General features: G+C 45.4%; 1 protein-coding gene across 6 annotated transcripts in view; it reads right to left on the bottom strand.

Moving 5' to 3' along the window:
* Nucleotides 1-18,894, bottom strand: part of b3glcta (beta 3-glucosyltransferase a) — a 330,362-nt gene that overhangs the window by 33,725 nt on the left and 277,743 nt on the right. For 3 of the 6 annotated variants that reach the window (XM_085999315.1, XM_085999319.1, XM_085999318.1), the window contains exons 9-10: nucleotides 13,949-14,080; nucleotides 195-243 (exon numbers count right to left, since the gene is read on the bottom strand). In XM_085999315.1, coding sequence (XP_085855441.1) covers nucleotides 195-243; nucleotides 13,949-14,080 — 181 coding nt within the window. The remainder of the gene's footprint in view (nucleotides 1-194; nucleotides 244-13,948; nucleotides 14,081-18,894) is intronic. The other 3 variants (XM_085999317.1, XM_085999320.1, XM_085999316.1) reach the window with 1 other exon arrangement.

The following is an 18,894-nucleotide window of genomic DNA, read 5'->3' as shown; positions in this document are numbered from 1 at the left end:
CATCAGTTTAAAACAGCCTGGATTAGTATCAATCAATTTTGAGGGTCCATCTCCATGGCCCCAATAATTCAGGGTTTTTTTTGATCTGTAAGGGAAAAAAATATTTATTTGTCACCTTGTCCTTTGTTTTTTATACAATTTATTTTAGATGTTACTTTTTGCTTTTCACTTTCTTATTTTTGATTGGAACTTGCCTGACTGTCTGTTTCCTTCGTTTCTTGTGCAGAGATGTTGATTGTGTGCCTGCATAACAGTTAATACACTTTAAACAGCAATTCTCTGAGTGAAGCATTTTGAGACATTTGACAATGTGAAAAGGTGCTGTATAAATGCAAGTAATTATTTTTCTTCTGTCTTTAATTTTCTTATTATTTTTGGTTTTCTAAACTTGCAGCAACAAGACTTGAGGGAGGGTTATGAAGGCGTAAGGAGTTTGCAATGACAAAGCAATGAAAAAGGAAAATCTGAATGAATGCGACAGCAATGGTATATGGTTGCCATAAACAGATATGGTGGAAAACACAGGCCTTGAAGAAATTAGGATGGCAATAGTAAGAGTTATGGAGACCGAGTCAGAGATGTGATGGGTCAGCAAGGGTGGCTGCGAAAGACATTCATGCCATTCAAATATGGGAAGCCTTCACTTAACTACCAACTCTGTCTACTACATGACCAGTCCCATGTGCATCTACCCCATCCGACCTCACTTTGGAAGTTGTTTTAAGAACATACAAAATTGACGGGCAGGAAAAGATAATGTGGTCCATCAAGCACTACTCCACACCATGATGGCCAGACCAGCATGACTAAACACTTCTTCCCTCCCCAGAACTCCCTACCCACCTCACCTCACATCCACCCCCGCAGGCATGTAATCCCCTGGGAGAGGCAAATAAAAAGGAAAAACCCAGGATCAATAAGGGAACAAATACTCTAAAATTCCTCTCCGACTCCCTAAGTTTTACTTCCAAACCTTGCCAAGAGCAGTGTCTGCACACACAACAATTTTAGTGCTATTAAAATTTTATTTACATGTGCGTGCAAATGCACGCATGCCTACTACTTTGCCCGAGTGAAAAATCTAGGCTCTAGAATCACCCTGTGCTAGTGGAATCTCATTGACGTTATCAAGTATGTATGATGTAGGAGAAATGCCTTAAGAATTGTCTTAAATGTATCCTTTAAATGGAGTCAGTAGTCAGACTGAATTCTAGGAAAGGATAGGATGAATGCTAATACAAACAAACCATTCCTTTCCAGAGATAGAAGCCAAACCACCAAGACTGCAGGGGAATCGCTGAAGTGCTCTTGCAGAGAGCCAGCACAGAATGGCATCCTTCTATGCTGCTACCATACTATGAATCTATATAAAAATAGATTTAAAATAAAACTTGTTTATGGGATGTGGGCGTCGCTGGCAAGGCCAGTATTTATTGCCCATCCCTAATTACCCTTGAGAAGGTGGTGGTGAGCTGCCTTCTTGAACTGCTGCAGTCCGTGTGGTGAAGATAATCCCACAGTGCTGTTAGGTAGGGAGTTCCAGGATTTTGACCCAGCGACAATGAAGGATCGGCAATATGCTTCTAAGTCAGGATGGTGTGTGACTTGGAGGGGAACTTGGAGGTGGTGGTGTTCCCATGCACCTGCTGCCCTTGTCCTTCTAGGTGGAAGAGGTCGCAGGTTTGGGAGGTGCTGCCAAAGAAGCCTTGGCGAGTTACTGCAGTGCATCTTCTAGATGGTACACACTACAGCCACGGTACGCCGGTGGTGGAGGGAGTGAATGTTTAAGGTGGTGGATGGGGTGCCAATCAAGCGGGCTGTTTTGTCCTGGATGGTGTCGAGCTTCTTGAGTGTTGTTGGAGCTGCACTCATCCAGGCAAGTGGAGAGTATTCCATCACACTCCTTACTTATGCCTTGTAGATGGTAGAAAGGCTTTCGGGAGTCAGGAAGTGAGACACTCGCCGCAGAATACCTAGCCTCTGACCTGCTCTTGTTGCCACAGTATTTATGTGGCTGGTCCAGTTAAGTTTCTGGTCAATGGTGACCCCCAGGATGTTGATGGTGGGGGATTCAGCAATGGTAATGCCGTTGAATGTTAAGGGGCAGTGGTTAGACTCTCGCTTGTTGGAGATAGTCATTGCCTGGCACTTCTGTGGCACGAATGTTACCTGCCACTTATCAGCCCAAGCCTGAACATCGTCCAGGTCTTATTGCAAGCGGCCATGGACTGCTTCGTTATCTGAGGAGTTGTGAGTGGCACTGAACACTGTGCAGTCATCAGCGAACATCCCCATTTCTGACCTTATGTTGGCGGGAAGGTCATTGATGAAGCAGCTGAAGATGGTTGGGCCTAGGCCACTGCCCTGAGGAACTCCTACTGCGATGTCCTGGGGCTGTGATGATTGACCTTCAATCACCACAACCATCTTCCTTTGTGCTAGGTAGGACTCCAGCTAGTGGAGAGTTTTCCCCCCCACCCCGATTCCCATTGACTTCAGTTTTACTAGGGCGCCTTCATGCCACACTCGGTCAAATACAACCTTGATGTAAAGGGCAGTCACTCTTACTTCTCCTCCGGAATTCAGCTCCTTTGTCCATGTTTGGACCAAAGCTGTAATGAGGTCTGGAGCCAAGTGGTCTTGGCGGAATCCAAGCTGGGCATCAGTGAGCAGGTTATTGGTGAGTAAGTGCCGCTCGATAGCACTGTTGATGACACCTTCCATCACTTTGCTGATGATTGGGAGTAGACTGATGGGGTGGTAATTGGCCAGATTGGATTTGTCCTGCTTTTTGTGGACAGGACATACCTGGGCAGTTTTCCACATTGTCGGATAAATGCCAGTGTTGTAGCTGTACTGTAACAGTTTGGCTAGAGGTGCGCCCAGTTCTGGCACACAAGTCTTCAGCACGTTAGCCGGGATGTTGTCAGGGCCCATAGCCTTTGCTGTATCCAGTGCGCTCAGCGTTTCTTGATATCACGTGGAGTGAATCGAATTGGCTGAAGACTGGCTTCTGTGATGGTAGGGACCTCAGGAGGAGGCCGATATGGATCATCCACTCGGCACTTCTGGCTGAAGATGGTTGCAAACGCTTCAGCCTTGTCTTTTGCACTCACATGCTGGGCTCCACCATCATTGAGGATGGGGATATTCATGGAGCCTCCTCCTCCCGTTAGTTGTTTAATGGTCCACCACCATTCACGACTGGATGTGGCAGGACTGCAGAGCTTTGATCTGATCCATTGATTGTGGGATCACTTAGCCCGGTCTACAGCATGCTGCTTCGGCTTTTTAGCATGCATGTAGTCCTGTGTTGCAGCTTCCCCAGGTTGGCACCTCATTTTTAGGTATGCCAGGTGCTGCTCCTGGCATGCTCTTCTACACTCCTTATTGAACCAGGGTTGGTCCCCTGGCTTGATGGTAATGGTAGAGTGAGGGATATGCCGGGCCATGAGGTTACAGATTGTGGTGGAATACAATTCTGCTGCTGCTGATGGCCCACAGTGCCTCATGGATGCCCAGTTTTGAGCTGCTAGATCTGTTCTGAATCTATTCCATTTAGCACGGTGGTGCCACACAACACGATGCAGGGTGTCCTCAGTATGAAGACAGGACTTCGTCGCCACAAAGGCTGTGCGGTGGTCACTGCTACCAATACGGTCATGGACAGTTGCATCTGCGACAGGTAGATTGGTGAGGACGAGGTCAAGTAGGTTTTTCCCTCATGTTCCCTCACCACCTGTCGCAGGCCCAGACTGGCATCTATGTCTTTCAGGACTCGGCCAGCTCGGTCAGTAGTGGTGCTACCGAGCCACTCATGATGGACATTGAAGTCCCCCACCCAGAGTACATTCTGGGCCCTTGCTACTCTCAGTGCTTCTTCCAAGTGGTGTTCAACATGGAGGAGTACTGATTCATCAGCTGAGGGAGGACGGTAGTGGTAATCAGCAGGAGGTTTCCTTGCCTATGCTTGACCTGAAGCCATGTAGACTTCATGGGGTCCGGAGTCAATGTTGTGGACTCCCAGGGCCACTCCTTCCTGACTGTATACCACTGTGGGTCTGTCCTGCCGGTGGTGATGGAGGAGTTTGGGACATTGGTTGAAAGGTATGATTCTGTGAGTATGACTAAGTCAGTCTGTTGCTTGACTAGCTGTGGGACAGCTCTCCTAATTTTGGCACAAGTCCCCAGAGGAGGACTTTGCAGGGTTGACTGGACCGGGTGTGCTGTCACCATGTCCGTAGGGGTTGATGCCGGGTGGTCCGTCCGGTTTCATTTTTATTATTTTGTTTCATAGAGGTTTGTTACAACTGAGTGCTAGGCCATTTCAGAGGGCAGTTAAGAGTCTGGAGTCACATATAGGCCAGACCAGGTAAGGACGCCAGATTTCCTTCTCTAAAAGGACATTAGTGAACCAGATGGGTTTTTACGACAATCCAATAGTTTCATGGTTACCATTACTGATTCCAGATTTATTTAATTAACTGAATTTAAATTCCACAGCTGCCGTGGTGGGATTTGTACTTGCGTCTCTGGATCATTAGTCCAGGCCTCTGGATTGCTAGCCCAGTGACATTACCTCTATGCTACTGTTCCCTAACTTTTGATTGTAAGAGCTTCTACAAGTATGTAAAAAGGAAGAGAGTAGCGAAAGTAAACATGGGTCCCTTAGAGGCAGAGGCAGAAGAAATTAAAATGGGGAATAAGGAAATGACAGATGTTAAACAAATATTTTGGGGTAGATTTTGCCGAACCTGTCGGGAAGGCGGTGGGACTTCCCCTTTTGGGTTTTTGACCCGCCTACTTCGACGTCTGGCCAATCCGCGCGATTTTCCCTTGATTGACCTTGTTGAGCCCGCCCAGCGGGCTCAGCAGGCCAATTAAGGGCCACCCAGCAACAGGTGACAGACGAAATATCAGTGTCTCACAGCTGTTTGAAGCTGTGAAACACTGACACTCTGAGTTTTAAGCTGAGTCATTCTGCACAGACTCAGTTAGAACTCTTACCGGCACTCAAAGCTGAAGGTTGTCACTTTTGACAGATCGCAGCCGTTTAGCTTTCAGTTCCGGCTGAGTGATGCGCTCCCGACGGCTACAGGAAGAAAGGCTGTTAAGGTAAGTACAGGTAAGTAAAAGTTCTTTACACACTTTAGACACACCAAACACACTTACCTTTGCACTCATGCACCCATCACTCACCTGAGCGCCGCCATCGCGACCCCTCCAACACCTTCAACCCAACGGCCCGCCTGCTCTAACCTGGCGTGGTTTGAAGCCGTCGGGAAACCCACATGAAACCCCTCAAAATAGGGATTAGGCTAAAAACTGCCGGCACTAATCCCTTCCCGCCTGGTTTCAGCGGGTCCCAGTGCGGGGCGGGTACCCGCCGCCCCTGAAACTCACGTGAGGTGGGGTTTTGGGCGGGATGGTATCGGGACCCCCAAATTTGGGATTTCCCCCCCCCCCCCCCACACGCCTGAAACCCCGCCTGGCAGCTCCCCGAAAATCTAGCCCTTTGTATCTGTCTTCACAGTAAGGAAGACACAAAAAACATACCGGAAATAGTAGGGAACCACGGGTCTAAGAAGAGCGAGTAACTTAAGGTAATTAATATTAGTAAAGAAAAGTACTGGAGAAATTAATGGGGCTAAAAGCCGACAAATCCCCAGGACCTGATGGCGTACATCATAGGCTTTTAAAAGAAGTTGCTGCAGAGATAATGGATGCATTGGCTTTGATCTTCCAGAATTCCCTAGATTCTAGAATGGCCCCCATGGATTGGAAGGTAGCAAACCTTGCTATTCAAGAAAGGAGGGAGAGAGAAAATAGGGAACTATAGGCCAGTTAGCCTGACATCGATAGTAATGAAAATGCTAGAATCTATTATTAGGGATGTGGTAACAGGGTATTTAGAAAATCATAATATGATTAGGCAGTATCAACAAGGTTTTATGAAAGGGAAATTGTGCTGGATAAATCTATGGAGTTTTCTGAGGTTTTTTTAAAAATTCGTTTATGGGATGTGGGCAGCATTTATTGCCCATCCCTAATAACTAGCAGGGTAGATATGGAGGAACCAGTGGATTTAGTATATTTGGATTTTCAAAAGGCATTCAAAAAGGTGCCACACAAGAGGTTGTTACACAAGATTAGGGTTCATAGGATCGGGGATATCAGTATGGATTGAGGATTGGTTAATGGACAGAAAAGAGAGTAGGAATCATTTTTGGGTTTGCTGATGATACAAAGTTAGGTGTGAAAGTAAGCTGTGAGAAGGATGCAAAGTAGCTGCAAAGGGATATTGACAGGTTAAGTGAGTGGGCAAGAAGGTGGCAGATGAAGTGTAATGTGGGGAAGTGTGAAATTATCCACTTTGTTTGCAAGAATAGAAAAGCAGAATTTTTTAAAAAGGTGCGAGACCAGTAAATGTTGGTATGCAGAGGGATTTGGGTATCCTTGTACACGAATCACAGAAAGTTAACATGCAGGTACAGCAAGCAATTAGGAAGGCAAATGGTATTATTGCAAGGGGGTTGGAGTATAAGGGTAAGGAAGTCTTGCTGCAATTATATAGGGCTTTGGTGAGACCACACCTGGAGTACAGTGTACAGTTTTGGTCTCCTTATCTAAGGAAGGATATACTTGCCTTAGAGGGTGTAGTGTATGTAACCTGTACCATCTTAAGAGGATACCTTAAGGTGATGGACTACTTTTTGATGGCTCCTGTACATTGTAGTACCGGTGGTGACCACACCGGTATATAAACCCTGTGGAGCAAAGTGTATTCCAGTTCAGCCCTGACCCCAAATTACTAAAGACCTGTTTAATTATTTCTGTAGTCTGTGTCCAGTTATTCAGCATAACTACATTTGGAAACACAGACTCAACAGTGGCGACGAGTCTGATCTTACCTAGTGGCAGTTGCATCAAAGGAAGCTTCGCCTCTGAAACGGGCGTCGATCAAGGACATCCACCCTCAACATCCTGCTGGGCACTGCATAGCACAGGAGGCAATCGGGAACCAGAGTTGGTTTCTGGCCACGAAGTCAAACATCAGTGAACATCCCTTCGACGACAGCGGCGGGTAAGCCCGATCGAGCGGCACGGGGGGGGGAAGTCGGCCGAGTTGTCAGTAAGAGAAGGGGCGGGAAACGACGAAAAGGGCGGAGAACACGACCGCAGCCGGTGTCAGGGGCCGGACTGCAATCGGGGCAGAGACGCGCAGCAGCCAGAAAAGCGTTTATGTCCACAAGGACCGCGGGAGCGGCGGGGAACAAGAGCAGCAGCGTAGGGGAAAATAAGGAAGTACAGAGGGTCAGAGGAACCTTGGTGAACATGTACATAGATCCCTGAAGGCAGCGAAACAGGTAGATAAGGTGGTTAAAAAGGCATATGGGATACTTGCCTTCATTAGCCGAGGCATAGAATATAAGAGCAGGGAGGTTATGATGGAGCTGTACAAAACGCTGGTGAGGCCACAGCTGGAGTACTGTGTGCAGTTCTGGTCACCTCACTATAGGAAGGATGTGATTGCTTTGGCGAGGGTGCAGAGAAGATTCACCAGGATGTTACCTGGGATGGAGCGCCTCAGCTATGAAGAAAGACTAAACAGGCTGGGGTTGTTTTCCTTGGAGCAAAGAAGGCTGAGGGGGGACCTGATTGAGGTGTACAAAATGATGAGGGGCATAGATAGGGTAGACAAAGAGGAACTTTTCCCCTTAGTAGGGGGGTCAATAACAAGGGGGCATAGATTCAGGGTAAGGGGCAGGAGATTTAGAGGGGATTTGAGGAGGAACTTTTTCACCCAGAGGGTGGTTGGAATGTGGAACTCAATGCCTAAAAGGGTGGTAGAGGCAGGAACCCTCACAACATTCAAGAAGCATTTGGATGAGCACTTGAAATGCCATTGCATACAAGGCTATGGACCAAATGCTGGAAAATGGGATTAGACTGGACAGGGATGGATGGGCGGCGCAGACACGATGGGCTGAAGGGCCTCTTTCTGTGCTGTAAAACTCTATGACTCTATGACTCTATAGGACCGCTGGGAGGCGAGAACGGCAACAGCGCGGTAATCGCCATTTTGAGTCGGCGGGGGAAGAAGACAAGCGCGGGAAAAGCCGCCAAGCGCGGGAAGCCGCCATTTTGAAAATAAAAATAAAATAAAATAATAATCATATCCGAAGGAAAGGAAACTCAACAAGGATGCCAAAAACGGGTAACATCACTGCTTTTGATAGCGATGTGGAAGATTGGGCCACTTATGTGGAACGCGTCGAAGTTTACTGTACAACGAATGAGGTACCGGAGGATAAGAAAGCACTAACCCTATTAAACTCGATGGGTGCGAAGACGGACGGGTTATTAAGGAACCTTGTAACACCAGATAAACCGGTAGGAAAGAGTTTCGCGGATATTGTTACTATCCTGCAAGAGCATTTAAACCCCACGCCGCTGCTGATAGCGGAACGATTTAAATTCTACAAAAGAATTCAACTTAAAGAGGAAAGCAACGCTGAATTCTTAATCGAACTGCGCAAGTTATCAAAGTACTGTCAGTTCGGTACAGGACTAGCAGACGCACTGAGAGATAAGTTTGTGTGTGGGCTCCTAAGGGAAGGAACCCAGAAGCGACTGCTAGAGGAAAAGGATCTTACGCTGGACAAAGCTTTCAGCATTGCAGCATCGCACGAGGCAGCAGCACGAGGCGCTGCAGAGATACAGCAAAGGCCATTGGAATTCAGCACCAATGAAATGGCATTGGGCGCAGTAAAGTGCTATCGTTGCAGAAGGACAACGCATGACCAGAACCAGTGCTGGTTCAAAGATAAAGAATGCAGGCAATGTGGCAAACTTGGTCACATAGCGAGAGTATGCCGGTCAGGAAAGAAGACCAGCAGCAAAAAGTCGCCGCAGGAGAAGTACAAAAAAGTACACAAGGTGACAGAGAACAGTTCGGATGAACAGAAGATGGATTCAGACTCCAGCAGTAAGGAACTGGGTTGTCTAAAAATACATAATGTGGGTAACACAGCAGACCACCAAACTATCTGGGTCACGCTTCGGATAGCAGGAGTCCAAGTGAAGATGGAATTGGACACTGGATCGGCATTGACGGTCATGAATAAGCAAGATTACAAAAGGTTATTCTCGCACATTCCCCTGAGGGATACGGAGGTTGTATTGAAAACATACACGGGGCAAATAGTATACCCCATCAGAAAGATAAAAGTAAATGTGGTCTACAATGGTAAAGAAAGTCAGGAAATGGACTTGTATGTGTTACCTGATGGAGGTCCGCCACTACTGGGACGGGAATGGATCCGGAGAATAAATGTGGACTGGCATTCCATACAAGCACTGACTGTAGATTCCTGTAAAGAGGACGACGTCAAACCTAAACGACTGTCCAAAATATTGGACGATGCTAAGGAGGTGTTCCAACAGGGACTGGGAACACTGAAAGGAATTACGGCAAACATCAAGGTTGAAGAACATGCAAACCCAAAATTTTTCAAAGCCAGACCGGTACCTTATGCGATACGACCTGCTGTGGAAGCAGAGCTGGAAGGGCTAGAACGTTCAGGAGTACTGTCAAAGGTGGACTGGAGCGAATGGGCCACACCCATTGTTCCTGTCATGAAGCGTTCGTTGAGCAACAAGCCGGGGGAACCTGGGAAGGTTCGCATCTGTGGCGATTTCAAGATCACTGTTAATCCGGTTCTTCACACGGTGCAATATCCGCTTCCTCGGATTGAAGATATCTTCGCTTCGCTGTCTGGCGGGAAACACTTCACCAAGATAGACCTGGCGCAGGCGTACCTACAGATGGAAGTTGATGAAGCGTCACGCCAGTATCTCACGATCAACACACATAAGGGCTTATTTCGGTATAATAGACTGGTTTTTGGAGTGGCATCGGCTCCAGCGATTTGGCAAAGGGCCATGGAGCAGGTATTGCAGGGAATTCCAGGCACACAATGCTACCTGGACGACATTCTGATTACAGATGATGATAAGGATCACCTCGCGAATTTGGAGCAGGTGCTCACCAGATTGAAAGAATATGGGCTCAGAGTTAATCGCCAGAAATGTGAGTTCTTTCAAAAGTGAATCTCGTACTGCGGCCACATCATTGACCAGGAGGGGCTCCATAAGTCACCTGACAAGATCGAAGCTGTTGTGAAAGCTCCCGCTCCGGAAAATGTATCCCAGTTGAGGTCGTTCCTTGGGTTGGTTAACTTTTACCACAAGTTTCTTCCAAATTTATCCACGGTGTTACACCCGCTGAACACTCTTTTGCAAATGGGAATACCATGGAAGTGGAGCGATGATTGTAAGCCGGCTTTTCAAAAAAGCAAGGCACTGATCACCTCTAAGGAAGTGTTGGCTCACTTTAACCCAACGCTGCCTATTCGCTTAGCTTGTGATGCTTCTCCATATGGTATCGGGGCAGTGCTCTCACATAAGTTTCCAAATGGCTTGGAAAGGCCAGTCGCGTTCACATCCAGATCATTGACCTCCGCAGAGCGCAACTATGCTCAGATAGATAGGGAGGCTCTCAGCCTCGTGTGGGGAGTTAAGAAATTTAACCATTACCTGCAAGGCCAAAAGTTTACGCTGCTGACAGATCACCAGTCGTTGGTTTCCATTTTTAACCCTAAGAAGGGTGTTCCGGTTATGACGGCGCAGAGGCTTCAGAGATGGTCCCTTTTCCTAGGGGCACATCAATATGATATCGAATTCAAAGGTACAAAGCAACATGGTAATGCTGATGGGCTGTCGTGCCTGCCACTACCTACAGCGGAAGAGGCACCGGCAGTTGACCCTGTCGAGATATTTCACTCAACCATCATCGAATGCTTACCAGTCACCAATGCGGGTATTGAGAGAGAGACCCGAAACGACCCGACACTGTCTCGGGTCTACGATTTGACAGTGAAGGGATGGCCAGCACATGGCGACCCACTGTTACCAGCATTCTCAGCCAGACGAGAACAGCTGTCCGTCTGTCAAGGAACATTGATGTATGGAACAAGGGTGATTATTCCTCCTAAATTAAGGGAGAGAGTTCTGAAGGAATTGCATGAAGATCATCTGGGGGGAGTCAAGATGAAAAGCCTTGCTAGGGCTTATGTGTGGTGGCCAGGTATCGACAAACGAATAGAGGATCTGACTAAAAGCTGCTCAGGGTGCCAAAAAGTTCAAAACGCACCTCCAATTGCACCGCTGCATCCGTGGGAATGGCCTTCAACCCCATGGCAACGTGTGCATATCGACTTTGCAGGTCCATTCATGGATTCCATGTTTTTGATAGCAGTAGACGCACATTCTAAATGGCCAGAAGTGATTAAGATGTCGACCACTACCTCTGAAAAGACGATCGCAGTTCCAAGAACCATATTTGCAAGGAATGGGTTGCCGGAACAAATATGTTCAGACAACGGACCACAGTTCATGTTAGAAGAATTCCAGAAATTCATGAAAAAGAATGGGGTGAAACACTATACATCTGCCCCATATCATCCAGCTACAAATGGGTTGGCCGAGAGATTTGTACAAACGTTCAAAAAGGCGATAAAGGCCATGAGCGAAGACCATATTCCACTACAACACAAGGTGGACAATTTCCTGATGGCATATCGAGACGCCACTCATGCAGTGACAAATCAAAGCCCTGCCATAATGTTCTATAACAGGAGGTTGCGGTCCCGGTTGGATTTGTTAAAACCCAATGTGCGTAGGGAAGTTGAAAACAAGCAATTCCAGCACGTAAATAACAAGGCCACTCGGAGTTTCGAAATAGGACAACCAGGGACTATAGGAATGATAAATGGCAATCTGGAACAATTCATGCCCGACAAGGACCCTTGATGTACACGGTAGACGTTGGAGAGAACGTAATACGACGTCATGCTGACCAACTTGTGGAATCGAGAACAAGGGTCGACCCCATGTCTACGGCAGAGACACCAGTTGAAGAAGTTATTGAGCCTGTAGCATCTACCTCAGACTCGAACGTACATGATGATGTTCAATCCATAGGAGATCAAATGGATGAGTCACCCCAGCAACTAGAACCAGAGACCCCTGAAAGGCGTTATCCGGCCCGGATCAGGAGGCCTCCTCAGAGACTGAATCTTTGAACAGTTTTGTGTGAAAGTTGCATATATGTTATCCATGTAATGTTTAAATTGGGGTGTACACTGTTAAGCTAAAAGGGGAGGAATTGTAGTGTATGTAACCTGTACCACCTTAAGAGGATACCTTAAGGTGATGGACTACTTTTTGATGGCTCCTGTACATTGTAGTACCGGTGGTGACCACACCGGTATATAAACCCTGTGGAGCAAAGTGTATTCCAGTTCAGCCCTGACCCTCAATTACTAAAGACCTGTTTAATTATTTCTGTAGTCTGTGTCCAGTTATTCAGCATAACTACATTTGGAAACACAGACTCAACAGAGGGGGTTGCAACAAAGGTTCACATGATTGAGTCCTGGGATGAGGGTTGTCCTATGAGGAGAGGTTGAGTAGAATGGGCCTATATTCTCTGGAATTTAGAAGAATGAGAGGTGATTTCATTGATATGTATTCTTAGAGAGCTTTATAGGGTAGGCCTACCCCTGCTCCTATTTTTTATATTCTTTAGCGGAACGGATAGCTTTTCTACAGATAAAGGTTCATCACTCTGACATTTCAGAAGGCTAACCTCATGCTCCCAGAAGTGGGCGAGGCAACCTATGCCAACTCATATGGACAAAGTCTTATAAATTATAGAAACATTGCTAACTACAAGCATATAGATTTTATTCTATTCAATCTAATCTATTTCATTTATTCAGCCAGTAACATCATTCTCTCCACTGCCCAAATCAACAAGTGCATCTAAACATTTTCCTCTCTGCAGGATATAAGTCAAGGCCAATTTCAATTATTACCTAAAATAATTCAAATGAGAGGATATCATTAGAGAATGGCTCAAAGAATGGGAGCTTTTGGGGATCTAAGAGAAATTTCCACAATTATGACATTTTTGAGAAGGTAAATGGTGAAAAATTGGTTCCATTGGCTGTCAAATTGATAACAAGGTGGCATAGATTCTGGATTATCATTAGAACAACAAGGAGGAAGTTAGAATTTTTTTTCCACACAGATCCAGAGTATAAAATCTTGTTCTCTCTAAAATCTTAGACAATTGTAACATCCCTACAGCTGCTCTTTCAGCTAACCCAGCACAAACTGGGGATCAGTATGCCACTATCCTGATCTGTATGGCAGTTACTCATGACATAAACTCAATGAGAAAATTGAGAAACATATTAGACATGGCTGAAAAAAATAGAACCACTCTGGGAATGAAAAGCTGCTAATGCTTCCATGTAGGGTCCAGTGAGTAATCTATTCAGAATCATTTGTGTAAACACCAAATAGGGGATAGCACAGAAGTAGCTGCTAAGTCAAAACTGACCCTGAACTGGTGTAATGCAGATATACTTGGATGTTTCTGAATGAATTCCCAGCAAATTTATTCAGAATAGGATAGCAAGTATGGCCACTAGATGCAAGAACAGTTTCTTGTGTTTTAGTACCTATGTACTAGCTGAAGAAACAAAGATATCAGATTAAAGATAAAAAAAAGGTTGTACAATCCCTCGTGGCCTTTTCTTTAGAAGGGGGAGCAATGCATCTGATTATTAGTGTCAAGTGACAATGATATGTCTCACTCTCCAAGATGGGTTCAATGACAGAATATTCTCAGCTTTGTGAAGGCCCACAACTTATGCCTCCTGAAACATGCCACTCAGCTGTAACAAAGTTAGTTACAAGAATGTGGTACAGAAGCAGATGTTTGAACAGAATCCAAAAAAGCAGTCATTATGAGCTGTTAAATCATTTACAAAAGGGTTACTTTTCAACAGCAGATATATATTAGAAAATTACTCACACAAAATGGAAGGTAGGTACGAAATGTAGTTGCACAGTTGGTTCCTTCAGGTGAGGTTTCATCTTCTGTGCAGAATTCCTTTACTGGGGTCAGCTGAGGACCATTAGATTTTTCTGATATAAAAAGTGCAATCTGAAAACACAGATATTTCTGTTAATTTCAGTTTCAATTTGTGTTGGTTCAAGCAATCTAAAGAAATCACACCAAAAATTAAAAACCTTTGATATATACACACTGGAGACATTCAGTCCTTAATTCAACACAAACTTGTATTGCACAGTCCTGAGGTGTTTACTAATTTGGCAAGAATTGCATGCTTCATTCAAGAATTCTTTAGGGAAGTTGCAGCATGAACGCATGCAGTTCTACGGGAGCAGGCCTAGCCTTCATAAGAACATAAGAAGTAGGAGCAGGAGTAGGCCATATGGCCCCTCAGGCCTGCTCCGCCATTCAATAGGATCATGGCTGATCCGAATCCAGACTCACGTCCACTTCCCTGCTCTCTCCCCGTAACCCCTAATTCCCTTATCTGCTAGGAAACTGTCTATCTCCATTTTAAATTTATTTAATGTTGCAGCTTCCACAGCTCTCTGGGGTAGCAAATTCCATAGATTTACTACCCTCTGAGTGAAGAAGTTTCTCCTCATCTCAGTTTTGAAAGGGCAGCCCCTTATTCTAAGACTATGCCCCCTAGTTCTAGTCTCACCCATCAGTGGAAACATCCTCCCCGCATCCACCCGATCAAGCCCCCTCACAATCTTATATGTTTCGATAAGATCGCCTCTCATTCTTCTGAACTCCAATGAGTAGAGTCCCAACCTACTCAACCTTTCCTCATACGTCAACCCCCTCATCTCCAGAATCAACCGAGTGAACCTTCTCTGAACCGCCTCAAGAGCAAGTATATCTTTTCTTAAATATGGAAACCAAAACTGCACGCAGTATTCCAGGTGTGGCCTCACCAATACCCTGTATAACTGCAGCAAGACTTCCCTGTTTTTATACTCCATCCCCCTTGCAATAAAAGCTAAGATTCCATTGGCCTTCCTGATCACCTGCATACTAACTTTTTGTGTTTCATGCACCAGGACCCCCAGATCCCTTTGTACTGTAGCACTTTGCAGTTTCTCTCCATTTAGATAATAACTTGCTCTTTGATTTTTTCTGCCAAAGTGCATAACCTCACACTTTCCAACATTATATTGCATCTGCCAAATCTCTGCCCACTCACTTAGCCTGTCTATGTCCTTTTGCAGGTTTTTTATGTCCTCCTCACTCATTGCTTTCCCTCCCATCTTTGTATCGTCGGCAAACTTGGATATGCTGCACTCGGTCCCTTCCTCCAAATCGTTAATATAGATTGTAAAGAGTTGGGGTCCCAGCACTGACCCCTGCGGAACACCACTAGTTACTGATTGCCAGCCCGAGAATGAACCATTTATCCCAACTCTTTGTTTTCTGTTAGATAGCCAATCTTCCACCCATGCCAGTATATTACCCCCAATCCCGTGATTTCTTATCTTGATCAGTAATCTTTTGTGTGGAACCTTGTCAAATGCCTTTTGGAAGTCCAAATACACTACATCCACTGGTTCCCCTTTATCCACCCTGTATGTTACATCCTCAAAGAAGTCAAGCAAATTTGTCAAACATGGCCTCCCCTTCCTAAAACCATGCTGACTCTGTCCGATTAAATTATGTTTATCCAAATGCTCTGTTACTGTTTCCTTAATAATGGACTCCAACATTTTGCCAACCACAGATGTTAGGCTAACTGGTCTATAGTTTCCAGCTTTTTGTCTACTTCCCTTCTTAAATAAGGGTGTTACATTAGCAGTTTTCCAATCTGCCGGGACCTTTCTTTCCTGAGTCCAGGGAGTTCTGGAAAATAATCACCAATGCATCCACAATCCCTACCGCCACTTCTCTCAAGACCCTAGGATGTAGGCCATCAGGTCCGGGGGATTTATCCGCCTTAAGTCCCATTATTTTATTGAGTACCATCTCCTTAGTGATTTTAATCGTCTTTAGCTCCTCCCCCCCCATTGCCCCCTGTTTGTCCAGTGTTGGGATATTTTTAGTGTCCTCTGCTGTAAAGACTGATACAAAATATTTGTTCAGCATCTTTGCCATCTCCATGTTCCCCACCACTAGTTTCCTGGTCCCATCCTCTAAGGGACCAACGTTCACTTTAGCCACCCTTTTTCTTTTTATATAGCTTCATTTCACTGTCTAAAAACCCCAGCCAATTCTATAAATAAGTTCGAACTCCATGGTAGAGATGAACAATTGATTTCATAATCTAAATGTTACTGAATGCCTTGATCAAAATTGCACATGAAAGAAAATCTATTAGCCCGTAATTTGCGGCCCCCCTACGGACGCACGCGAGGTGTGTACGCGCCCATAGAGGCCGTGCAAGATCCGGGTTTTTGCGCGCAATTTTCTTGACAGATACTCCGCATCCCTGGGGAAAAGGCATCCGCGGGCGGAGAGTTGGCCAGCGAATGCCCGTGAAATTCTTACGCCTCATAAAATCAGGCGTAAGGCCTGCATTTACCAGCGCAAGAGTTTTTAAAAAATTTAAATAATTTTTTTCAATTATTTATGCATTAAAAAACCTGTGCAATAAGGTAAGTTTATTTTTAGCCCCTTTAAAATCTTTATATTTATCAAAAAATTAAATTTTTGTTTTAAATATTTAATTAAATGGCATTTAAATTAATTTTAAATATGTAATTGTTTAAAATTTATTTGATGTGTACATGTATTTTTTGGCGTATTCCCATTCATGCTTATGTGCTTTCCATACATACGGAACCCCCATAAGCATGAATGGGGAGTCCCTTCTTTTATTGGTTGGGCTGGCCCACGTGCTCCCAGGGGCGGGTACCCGGAGAGGCCCAGGACCGTGAATCTCCGTACCTCCTGGACCACCAGGTACGCAAGCATTTTATTTGCAGATTGGAGGCATTTCCCCGCGGGAAGCCTCTGACCGCAAATTCAGGGCCATTATTTCAAATGTTTCTTCTCCACATGGGATAACACAATTCCCTGCCCCTCCCTAAGGCCCCTCTTCCGCCAATGCCACACACCATTTCACGACTGAAAAAGCAGACAGGTGACCAGACAGGTGCAACCATTGTCTGGGATGGTCAGGAGTTACCCCAGTAAGATTTACTGTTAAAAGTGAAAGTGGAAGAGACAGCAGTGCTCGAGTAGTTGGCTTTTACAGCAAATCATAGAAACATAGAAGATAGGAGCAGGAGTAGGCCATTCGGCCCCTCGAGCCTGCTCCGCCATTCAATGAGATCATGGCTGATCATCCAAATTCAGTACCCTGTCCCTGCTTTCTCCCCATATCCCTTGATCCCTCTAGCCTTAAGAAATATATCTAACTCCTTCTTGAATATATTTAATGAATTGGCCTCTACTGCCTTCTGTGGTAGAGAATTCCACAGGTTCACCACTCTCTGGGTGAAGAAATTCCTCCTCAACTCTGTCCTAAATGGCTTACCCCTTATCCTTAGACTGTGACCCCTGGCCATTGGGAACATCCTTCCTGCATCTAGTCTGTCTACTCCTGTTAGAATTTTATAAGTTTCAATGAGATCCCCTCTCATTCTTCTAAACGCCAGCGAGTATAAGCCTAATCGACCCAATCTCTCCTCATACATCATTCCTGCCATCCTAGGTAGCAGCCTGATGAATCTTCGCTGCACTCCCTCCATGGCAAGAACATCCTTCCTCAGATAAGGCGACCAAAACTGCACATAATACTCAAGATGTGGTTTCAACAAGACCCTGTACAACTGCAGCAAGACATTCTTGTTCCTGTACTCAAACCCTCTCGCTACGAAGGCCAACATACCATTTGCCTTCTTAACCGCCTGCTGCACCTGCATGCTTACCTTCAGCGACTGATGCACAAGAACACCCAGATCTCGTTGCACTTCCCCTTCTCCCAATCTACTGCCATTCAGATAATAATCTGCCCTCCTGATTTTGACACCAAAGTGGATAACCTCGCATTTATCCATGTTATATTGCATCTGCCATGCTTCTGCCCAATCACCCAACCTGTCCAAATCATACTGGATTTTCTCGGCATCCTCTTCACAACACACGCGCCCACTCAGCTTTGTGTCGTCTGCAAACTTGGAGATATTACATCTAGTTCCCTCGTCTAGATCATATATATATTGTGAATAGCTGTGGTCCTAGGACACATCCCTGCGGTACCCCACTAGTCACTGCCTTCCACTCGGAAAAAGACCCGTTTATTCCAATTCTTTGCTTTCTGTCTGCCAACCAGTTCTCTAACCAAGTCAATACCTTGTCCCCAATCCCATGTGTCTTAACTTTACATGCTAATTTCTTATGCGGGACCTTATCGAAAGCCTTCTGAAAGTCCAAATACACCACATCCACTGGTTCTCCCTTATCTATTTTACCAGCTACATCCTCAAAAAATTCCAGTAGATTAGTCAAGCACGATTCACCTTTTGTAAATCCATGTTGACTTTGTCCGATCCTGTCACTGTTTTCCAAGTGCTCTGCTATTACATCTTTTATAATGGACTCCAGCATTTTCCCCACTACCGATGTCAGGCTTACCGGTCTATAATTCCCCATTTTCTCTCTATCACCTTTTTTGAATAGTGGGGTAACATTAGCTACCCTCCAATCCATGGGTACTGTTCCAAAATTCGATAGACTCTGGAAGATGACCAGCAATGCATCTACTATTTCTAGGGCCACTTCCTTAAGTACCCTAGGATGTAGATTATCAGGCCCTGGGGATTTATCGGCCTTCAATCCCATCAATTTCCCCAACACCATTTCCCTACAAATACTGATTTCTTTCAGTTCCTCCATCTCATTAGACCCTATGTTCCCCAACATCTCTGGGAGGTTATTTGTGTCCTCCTTTGTGAAGACAGAAC

This window comes from Somniosus microcephalus, chromosome 10 (assembly GCF_052327205.1).
Source record: "Somniosus microcephalus isolate GS21.2 chromosome 10, FLI_Smic_1.0, whole genome shotgun sequence".
Lineage (NCBI taxonomy): Eukaryota > Metazoa > Chordata > Chondrichthyes > Squaliformes > Somniosidae > Somniosus > Somniosus microcephalus.
The sequence above is the reverse complement of the archived record's forward strand: the minus strand, read 5'-3'. Positions and strand labels throughout refer to the sequence as shown.